Source organism: Ctenocephalides felis, unplaced genomic scaffold (assembly GCF_003426905.1).
Source record: "Ctenocephalides felis isolate EL2017-DRISC unplaced genomic scaffold, ASM342690v1 CF-g0.4_SCAFFOLD_03573, whole genome shotgun sequence".
In the NCBI taxonomy this organism is placed as follows: domain Eukaryota; kingdom Metazoa; phylum Arthropoda; class Insecta; order Siphonaptera; family Pulicidae; genus Ctenocephalides; species Ctenocephalides felis.
The window spans coordinates 18,569,262-18,580,417 of NW_020539727.1; the positions used below are offsets into that span (position 1 = coordinate 18,569,262).

Genomic DNA, 11,156 nt, shown 5'->3' on the forward strand with positions numbered 1-11,156 from the left:
TAAATATACACATACATACATACATACTTTAAAAATTATTTCTTACAATAAAAACTTACAATTATTAAGGAAATCAATATGTTTGTTACATTATAAAATTGTTAATATTTTTTGTAAAATTCTTATATACATACATACATATATACATACATATATACATACATACATAGTATATATTAGGTTGTCAAATATCTCCCTTCCGCCTTTTTGTATTATAAACCAAAACATATACAATATATACAATGATATATAAAATTATTCCTTACAATTAAATCTTACAATTATTAAGGAAACATTTAGTGACGTGATAAATGAGATCATCATTCTATTTAACAATCAGATTTGGTCTCAATTATGTATTAATTAAAACTTATAAAAATAACTTATTTAAAGTCATAAAAATTATTACTATGCTACTAATATTTATATACATTTTTTAAACCGATTTTTTACTTTTTTTTGGTTCGAGGCTACCTTTTTCACGAATAATCTTCGCCAGTTTTGGCATGATTGTTGGAACTTGAAGGTTCCTGATTCCTGTTGGAATGGGAACCCCTTTTTCTGCTACTGGAACCACTTTCTTTAATACTATGCATTTCGTGAGGTTTTTGATAATGGAGACGTTTTAGACAATTTAGCACGTCCAATCTGAAAATAGAAAAAAAATGGAAATTTAATATTGATCATTGCATTGAATTGAATTTATTATGAATTGTTTGTTTATACGTTTCGACAATAGATTTGAGACTTCGTTAAGGACAAACACTGCTTTTATTAATACAAGTAGAATATAGTTGAATGAAACAAGACTCTGCAAGTCGTCTAAGATCACAATTATTTTTTTCTATACAGAATGGATAAATCGATTATATTGAAGGCATGTTTAAAATTAAACATAGTTTTGAATTGTTTTGCAATTTTAGGATTATTAATTTAATAATATTTTTGAGAAATTTTGATTTTATACCAGAAAAATGGATCTACCTTTATTGTCGTAAATACGATCTCTTTAAAACAATTTCCCACATATCATTTTTACCATGGTGCATTTACAACATCTCTCGTAACTTTTGAGCCGTTCTTCTGATCTTGATGAAATATTCGGTGAATTTGTTCAAAATTTAATATACTATAATGTTTTCTAATTTACTGAAGACCTACAGCAACTCGGTGTACTTAAAAATCGTTATCGAACTTAGGAATTTAAATCGAGTGCATTTATTTATTATATCGTTTGTAACTTTTAAACTATTCGATTTGTATGATTGTTGTGTTAGATAAAGTTGTTTAAAATTAAACATTGTAGGATTGTTTTCGATGATGAAATACTCTAGAGCAACTTTGTATACTCTAAAATCGCAAAAAAGATATTTTTGTAGGCATACTTTTAAATTGATATAGACTAAAGAAGAATTATATTATGTTGACGCGCTTTAGTACATCTCGTATAACTTTTAAACCATTCGTTTAATATGAATGATGTATATGAGAGATTTGTGCGAAATTAAATTATATACAATATTGTCTAATATTATGACGCCCTACAGCAACTCGGTATACTTATAAATGCAACTGAAACTTCAATAAAATCTCTACGCTAGGAATCCATGATGGTGGCTCGCTTTGGCGCATATTGCATAACTTTTAAACCATTCGTTGGATATGAATGATGTATATGAGAAATTTGTTTAAAATAAAATTATCTACAATTTTGTCTAATATTATGACAATCTATAGCAACTCGGTGTACTTCCAAGTGCAACTGAAACTTCAAAATAAACTCTACGTTAGGAATCCATATTGGTGTCACGCTTTGGTGCATATTGCATAACTTTCAAACCATTTGATTAATATTAATGATGTATATGAGAGATTTGTGCTAAATTGAATTATCAACAATATTGTATAATATTATGATATCCTACAGCAACTCGGTATACTTATAAATGCAACTGAAACTTCAAAATAAACTCTATGCAAGGAGTTCATATTGGTGACTCGCTCTGGTGCATATTGCATAACTTTTGAATTATTCGTTTAATATGAATGATGTATATGAGAGATTTGTGCAAAATTTAATTATCTATAATGTTGTCTAATATTATATAACCCTACAGCAACTCGGTATACTTATAAATGCATCTGAAACTTCAAAATAAACTCTACGTTAGGAATCCATATTGGTGATACGCTTTGGTGCATATTGCATAACTTTTGAACCATTCATTGGATATGAATGATGTATATGAGAGATTTGTGCTAAACTGAATTATCTACAATATTGTCTAATATTATGAAACCCTACAGCAACTCGGTATACTTATAAATTCAACTGAAACTTCAAAATAAACTCTACGCTAGGAATCCATGATGGTGACTCGCTTTGGTGCATATTGCATAACTTTCAAACCATTCATTTAATATTAATAGTGTGTATGGGAAATTTGTGTAAAATTGAATTATCAACAATGTTGTCTAATATTATGACACTCTACAGCAACTCGGTGTACTTATAAATGCAACTGAAACTTCAAAATAAACTCTACGCTAGGAATCCATATTGGTGACACGCTTTGGTGCACATTGCATAACTTTTAAACCATTCGTTTAATATTAAAGATGTATATGAGAGATTTGTGCAAAATTTAATTATCTATAATGTTGTCTAATATTATAACACTCTACATCAACTCGGTATACTCATAAATGGAACCAAAAGTTGAAACTTATTTTTACTCTTCACGTGAAGAACAATTTTTTTATAATGATTCGCTCTAGTGCTACGCGTAAAGAAATTTATTATGACTTCCTTTAGAATATCTTGTATAACTTTTGAACCATTCGTTTAATATGAATTATGTATATGAGAGTTATGTGCTAAATTAAATTATCTATAAACTTGTCTAATATCATGAGACCCTACAGCAAATCGGTATACTTATAAATGCAACTGAAACTTCAAAATAAACTCTACACTGGGAATCCATATTGGTGTCACGCTTTGGTGCATATTGCATAACTTTAAAACCATTCGTTTGATATTAATGATGTATATGAGAAATTTGTTCAAATTTTTATCATCTACCTGAAATCCATCCTCTGTTCATCGCTCAACCTCTTAACACTTGGTAAAAGCGAAACAAAGAACGCTTTATCCTCGTCCAAAAGGTCCTCAGAACTCTTAACAGTGTCCTCCTGTTTCTTGTCCAAAAGTTTTATAAGGCGTTCCTCCAAGGGCCTATAAGGGACCCTACGTTTTCGCCTTCGATTTAGGTTGTGGTTTTGGTTGTATGAGATTTCATCGGCTTCTCGATGAATTATTGGCATCTGGGGGTCTAAAAATTGAACGTTTTCGTCTAATTGGGTTTCTACTGGCATTTCCATGAGGGCGTCGCAGGGGATGTCGTCTGGTTCTTCGGGTTCTTCATTATTTTCCCTGGGGGTAAAAGATCGATTATAATTAAATTAAAAAATTATTAGACAATATTGTTGATAATTTAATTTTACACAAATTCTTCATATTCATCAATAATATTAAACCAACGGTTTAAAAGTTATACGAGTTATATTGAAGCGCATCGACATAATGAAATTCTTCATAGTCTATATAAATTTAAAAGTATGTCTGCAAAAGTCGCTATTTTGCAAGTTTAGAGTATACAAAGTTGCTCTAGGGTATTTTAATTAAAGACATACTACAAAATATGTAATTAAATTCTATGAAAATAATTTTTCTTCCTGGATTTTTTATTAACTTCCCGTAGGGTAAGTTATAGTAATCGCAAAAAAATCGAAAATGAAAATTTTTATATATCTTTACGTTTCAGAGGTTTCTGAACATTTTGGCATACCTTAGAAAAAAATGGATGTATGTGTGTGTGTGTTGTGTGTGTGTGTGTGTGGTGTGCGTGTGTGTATGTATGTGCGGATACAAATTTTCGTCGACGATTTCGGGAACACAAATCAACCGATTTGAATAATTCAAAAAACATTCGATTCGTATCGATAAGGAGACGTGCTGATTAGTTTTTGGCGAAGGCAGGTCTAGCCGTTCCGGAGATACGGGGCAAAAAGTACCGAAAACGGTAACTCAGTTTTTAAGAGAACGGAGCGTCCGATTTTAATAATTCAAAAAACATTTTTACTTGTATTGACAAGGTAAAGAATTGATCAAATTTTCATAAAGGCAGGTCTAGCGGTTTCAGAGATATAACGAAAAAAGTAAAAAAAATGCCATTTGGCTGTCAAAAATGATCATTAGACATATGCACATCAAATTTTCAGATATTTTATAGAGATTTTAACAATAAGTATAAATTTTGTTTATTTTCCTATGGATTCCGTATCAATGTTTACCCGTTAGACAGCGACGCCGCGCTTACGCGCTTTAATATTTCGTCGAGCAGTACGATTGCTCTGAAAAACAAGTTCAGATCTTCCAAAACATGTCAAAATAAAGAAAACATTTTTTTTCAAAAAAAAAATTAAAAAAAAATTTTTTTTTTTTTTTTAAATTTAAGAAAAAAAAATTTTTTTTAAAAATTTTTTTTTTCAAAAAAAGTAATTTTTTGTCCAATTTATAATTTCTCAAAAATCTTATTTTTTCGAAGTAATTTTTTTTCAAAAATGTTAATCGTTTTTAAAAATAATAATAATTTTTGGTACGGGAAGTTCCAGCAATTTGCCTTAAGGCACGATGCCCTAATTGCCTTAAGACAGAATTCCACTTACAGCTAGTTTTACTTACTTTTTGACGTCGGTTGTTAGAAGAAAGGCCAGTAGATCGAAATAGATATATTTTCGACGTTTTTTGACATTCCACTGCTGTCCCTTTGGCCTTTTGGTCTTCAAGGCTTTTGTGAAGTTGTCTTTGATGTTTTCCATTTTTTCTGCAATTCTCTTCCTGAAGAAAACAACAAACAATAAAATGATAAATTTAATTTCTCTAGTAAAACAAATTCTTCTAGTAAAACAAATTTAATTCTTTCAATATTTTTCTAAAGACATATAGGTATAAAAAAATCTGATTATTATTTATTTTAATTCTAATTAAATTTAGGAGGTAATTTTAGAGTATACAGAGTTGCTGTAGGGTCTTTGTTGATTAAAAAAAACACATGTTGATTAATTTGAGTGATTTTAAACGGTACAAGATGGGTACAAGAATTAAATATAAGGACATCGTATTACTTTTTCATATTCAAGTGTGGTTTCAAAGTACACCGAGAGTCTTGTGACATAAGAAAATATTATAAACAATTCAATTTTATATATATTTGCAGAATATTTTATTTATTTTGGACAAATAGTTTAAATGTTACGAGAGATTTCATGAACAAATGACATGACATAAAACACTTATCTCGCATATATATTGATGTAACTGATTTTCGAATATAATTTTTAAGTATACCGAGTTGCTGTAGAGTGTTGTGATGTTCAAAGGTATTGTAATTCATTTAATTTTATACATTTTAGCCAAAAGTTTCATATATATCAGACAAACGGTTTAGAAGTTACACGATTTTTAGTAAATAAATCCATAAATAACCTTGTAATGTTCAAGAATTGTTCATATTAATTGTTCAATTTCAGATGAGATTTTAAAGTATACCGAGTTGCTGTAGAGTCTTGTGATGTTAAAAAATATTGTAGTTTATTTAGTTTTGTACATTTTAGTCGAATATGTCACATATTTTAGATGAACGGTTTGAAAGTTACACGATTTGCAGTAAATAAATCCATAAATAACGTTAAAGAATTGCCCATATTCATTGATCAATTTCAAATGCGATTTTAAAGTACACCGAGTTGCTGTAGAGTCTTGTGATGTTAGAAAATATTATAAACTATTTAATTTTGTACAAATTCGCCAAATACACTATTCATATAAATCAAACCGTTAAAAAGTTACGAGAGATTTTTTCATGAACAAATGACATAGCATAAATCACTTGCTTCGCACATATATAGGTGAAACTAATTTTCGAATGCAATTTTAAAGTATACAGAGTTGCTGTAGGGGGTTGTGATGTTAGAAAATATTGTAGTTTATTTAATTTTGTACATTTTTGCCGAATATTTCATATATTTTAGATGAACGGTTTGAAAGTTACACGATTTTTAGTAAATAAATCTATAAATGCAAGAAGTCAAGTTCATGGGTTCAAGAATTGCTCATATTAATTGTTCTATAAAATTGTTCTATAAAATAATTAATGATTTGTATAATATTAATATAAACATTCTATATATTATAGACCAGCTAATTAAATTACACTAATATTTAAAACATTAAATTAATGTGTAAATATGTTATAACTTGTATTCGGGCATTATGTCTCATACAATTATATAGCAACATGGATTCAAAATGCAATTAAATGACCATAATGGCATTTAAAATCATTTTCGAGATTATAGGAAATTTTCGACATATTCCAATCTAGTTACAAAGTTTTAACTAATTACTAATATTCTAAATAGTATATAATGGTGTTTAAAATCGTTAAGTTTAAAATTAATATTATTCAATTTCAAATGCGATTTTATAGTACACCGATTTGCTGTATATTATTATGATGTAAGAAAATATTATAGATTATTTAATTTTGCACAAATTCACCAAATATTTTAATTATATTAGACAAACAGTTTAATAGCTACAAGATTTATAATGAATAAACGTCCTGGAATGAAATGAATCGCATGGCCAAAATAATTATATTTTTAATTGCGATTTTAAAGTCGCTTTAGGGCTTTATGATATTGTCAAATATTATATACCTATTTGTGCTTTACTATTACGTCATTTACTTCGCCAAAAATAATAACATAATACCTTCCAGGTGTCCTTTAAGAAAGTCGTGCATTGTTATAAACTCGAACCGCCGACGTTCAAGGATAATAATATATCCTTTTAACAAAAGAATATAAAAGTCCCGAAAAATATTACCGGTTTTATTTTCAATGAAAGGGAACGAACGGATAATAATACAAGGAACATCTGCTATGATGCGAAACGAGAACAAAAATGAATTGTAAATGAAATATTTACATACTCATTGATACAAAATAAATAAAATATTCTGCAAATATATATAAAATTGAATTGTTTATTATAATATTTTCTAACATCATAAAGCTCTACAGCAACTCGGTATACTTTAAAATCGTAATTAAAAATGCACTATTAATCAGAACGCTCAATGAGCCAACTTCAATGCTTCGTTACATTCTAGGACATTTATTTAGTATTTACCACGTCGTAACTTTTAAACTATTTGTCCAAAATAAATAAAATATTCTGCAAATATATATAAAATTGAATTGTTTATAATATTTTCTAACATCATAATGCTCTACAGCAACTCGGTGTACTTTAAAATTGCATTTGAAAATGAAAAATTAAAAAAATTAATTAAAAATAGAATAAATTAATTAAAATTAAAAATAGAAAAATTAATCAGGCATTAGAAAAAACAAGTAATTTATGTCAGTCATTAATCTCTTGTAACTTTTGAACGGTTCGATTTATATAAACAAAATATTCGGCAAATTTGTGTAAAATTGATTAATCTATAATTTATTCTAATATTATAATGCTCTACAACAACTCGGTATACCTAAAAATTATAATTAAAGTAGATTTTTCATCAGAACGTGCTATAACATAACAATGTAATGGTAATGAGTCATTACTAATGACAACTCGTTGGTGCATTTGTTTAATTTATTTTTCTCCTAAACCGTATTTTTGATATGAATGATGTATATGACGAATTTGTTGAAAATTAAATAATCTACAATATTTTCTAACATTATAAAGCCCTACAGCAACTCGGTATACCCATAAATTGTGTTAGAAAATGGAAATATAAAGTAAATATGCAAGTACATGTCACATGTTTATGAAATTTCTTGCAAGTACATGTCACTTGAACGGTTCGATTTATATAAACAAAATATTTGGCAAATTTGTGTAAAATTGATTAATCTATAATTTATTCTAATATTATGACGCTCTACAGCAACTCGGTATACTTCAAAATCGCATTTGAAATTGAACAATAAATATGAGCAGTTCTTGAACGTTATTTATGGATTTATTTACTGCAAATCGTATAACTTTTGAATTTTAAAATTATTTGTTACTTTTAAATTTTTCATAGGATATAAATAGTACATATGGCAAATTTGTACAAAATTAAATAATCTACAACATTGTCTAACATCAAAAAACCCTAAAACAACTCTATCGACTCTTAAATTGTTCCAGAAAATACACTTACAATTGTTTTTACTTACACTTGCAGTTATTAGAGCAATTGATCGTAACTTAAATTATTTATAACTTTTAAACTTTTTATAGGATATAAATAGTACATATGGCAAATTTGTACAAAATTAAATAATCTACAACATTTTCTAAGAACAAAATACCCTACAACAACTCTATCGACTCTTAAATTGTTCCAGAAAATACACTTACAATTGTTTTTACTTACACTTGCAGTTATTAAAGCAATTGATCGTAACTTAAATTATTTATAACTTTTAAACTTTTTATAGGATATAAATAGTACATATGGCAAATTTGTACAAAATTAAATAATCTACAACATTGTCTAACATCAAAAAATTCTACAACAACTCGGTATACTAGAAAAAGGGCAGCAGAAAACACTCAACTTCTTGGCCTAGAATTTTTGCAATACAAGCCTTATGTTAGGGTAAATGATGACAAATTTTTGATGCAAAATGATGTAAATCTTTCACTAGCCCTCTGTCTATTAATAACAATCGATTGGATATCGTCGTCGATACAATCATGTTTCCAAAGATTAATATCCTATTATCCTTACCTTAATTGGATTACCGCAATTACCTTTGACATGTGCTGATTAGACTACAAGATTAACTATAATTATATCGGAATATAGGGATTTTGGTAACCGATGTTGGGTATTAATTTGGACAGGATAAATTAATTTAAATTTGAAGAAATTGTATTTTTTTATTACCTGCTTCGTTTTGGCGAAGTGGTGACCAGTCGTTCCATTCTGGGTACATCGATCTGGCGACTTGTTGCCATTCGCAGATTTTTGTCTCACGATTGTCGCCAGAATATTGGCGCCAAATTGCTGGGTGTTGCTCGATTTCGCGAATGAAGCCTCGGTGTCGAACATTTCTGGAGGAAAAAGACAAGAAAGTTATTAACCAGGGAATATATCTGTTTTTTCGTGGTTTTAATCCTTCTGATCATTTTTATATGCATTTTTAGGAATATAATGGTCGTATGTGTGTTAGGATCGTTTTTGGTAATAAACATTTGATTCGTATTGATGGTGCTAAAGACAAGCTCATGCATTTCGGTGCAATGAGCACGTAAAACAATCCTTTGGATAACAAAAAAAATTTATAATGATTTATTATGTAAAACATTTATTATTTAAATTTCATTTTGGATAGAATTCAAACTGTTGGTTTGTGAGACTCAAAAAAATTTTTAAGTGCAAAATCGTTTTTTTTTTTTAACTTTCGTTAGGGTAAGTTATAGTAATCGCATTATAGCATCCTTAGAAAAAATGAATGTATGTGTGTGTGTGTTTGTATATATTTATTAATTTCGCGTTGGTTAAGTTAAGTAAACACAATCAAAATGAAAATTTTTATATATCTTTACGTTTCAAAAGTTTCTGATAATTTTGGCATACCTTAGAAAAATGGATGTATGCATGTGTGTGTGTGCTTGTGTGTGATTTCGAGGACACGAGTCAACCGATTTGAATATTTCAGAAACGATTCGATTCTTATTGATGAGGAGACGTGCTGATTAGTTTTTGGCCAAGGCAGTCCAGCCGCTTCGAAGACACGGGGCAAAAAGTGCCAAAATAGTAATTCAATTTTTGAGAGAACGGAGCGTCCGATTTGAATGATTCAAAAATTTTTATTGATTAACTGATAAAATTTTTCGGAAGGCAGGTCTAGGGGTTACGGAGATCCAATAAAAAAAGTAAAAAAACGCCATTTGGCGGTCAAAAATGATCATTAGACATATGCACATCAAGTTATCAGATATTTTATAGAGATTTTAATAATAAGTGCAAAATTTAATAAGTTTATCCGTTAGTCTGCGACGCGGCGCTTACGCGCTCTGATAATAATCTCTAAAATAGCTGCGCATCGCGATTACGAATACTTTGAAAAAATGTTCAAAATTTTCAAAAAATCAATTTATTTTAAAAAGACATTTTTTTAAAAAAATCGAATTTTTTAAAAATCTATTTTTTTAACTTCCCGTAGGGCAAGTTATAGTAATCGCAAAAAAATCGAAAATAAAATTTTTTATATATTTTTACGTTTCAGAGGTTTATGAACATTTTGGCATACCTTAGAAAAATGGATGTGTGTGTGTGTGCGTGTATGTATGTGTGCGGATACAAATTTTCGTCGACGATTTCGCGAACACCGATCAACCGATTTGAATAATTCAAAAAACATTCGATTCCTATTGACGGGAAGACGTGATTTTGGCAATGGCAGGTCCAGCAGTTACGAAGACGCGGGGCAAAAAGTGCCAAAAATGATAATTCCGTTTTTGAAAAAACGGGGCGTCCGATTTGTGAGATTCAAAAAACATTTGAATAAATTTTGTAAAGGTAGATCTAGCAGTTTTGGAGATTGACTGAGAAAAGTAAAAAATAATGCCATTTGGCGGTCAAAAATGATCATTAGACATATGCACATCAAATTATCAGATATTTTATAGAGATTTTAACAATACATATAAATTTTGTTTAAATTTATATGGTTTCCGTATCAATGGTCGTCTGTTAGTCCGCGACGCGGCGCTTACACGCTTTGATATTTTGTCTCTGAAACAGCTTCGTAGCGCGATTGCGAAGGCTTTGAAAAACAATTCAAAATTTTCAAAAAATAACGAAATATAAAAAGAGTGCGCGTAAGGTTCACACGCGATTGAAGTAAAACTTATTTTGAACAGGGTAAAATTTGAAAATAATTGTCTGATTCAGACATTTTTAATTAAATCAACATTTGTACTACGATGTAACTTTAAAATGTTTATTTATCTATGGCGATTTCCTTGTTGATATCGGTACGCATACAACGACAGATCTCTATTCACATACGCG

General features: G+C 29.0%; 1 protein-coding gene across 1 annotated transcript; it reads right to left on the reverse strand.

The window, feature by feature from the left end:
• Nucleotides 1–479: 479 nt before the first annotated feature.
• Nucleotides 480–9,102, reverse strand: LOC113389706. Its single transcript, XM_026626721.1, has 4 exons — nucleotides 9,024–9,102; nucleotides 4,748–4,903; nucleotides 3,086–3,436; nucleotides 480–648 (listed from the first exon to the last, which is right to left on the reverse strand). Exons 1-4 carry the CDS (start codon nucleotides 9,092–9,094, stop codon nucleotides 480–482), a joined length of 747 nt encoding a protein of 248 aa, XP_026482506.1. The 5' UTR covers nucleotides 9,095–9,102.
• Nucleotides 9,103–11,156: the final 2,054 nt, after the last annotated feature.

Excerpts from the sequence above, each read along its gene's own strand:
- LOC113389706 (XM_026626721.1), bottom strand. The coding sequence starts at position 9,094 with ATGGCAACAAGTCGCCAGATCGATGTACCCAGAATGGAACGACTGGTC. Across the intron at positions 4,904-9,023 it reads ACTTCGCCAAAACGAAGCAG|GAAGAGAATTGCAGAAAAAA; the intron begins GTAATAAAAAAA and ends TGTTTTCTTCAG. Across the intron at positions 3,437-4,747 it reads CTAACAACCGACGTCAAAAA|GGAAAATAATGAAGAACCCG; the intron begins GTAAGTAAAACT and ends TTTTACCCCCAG.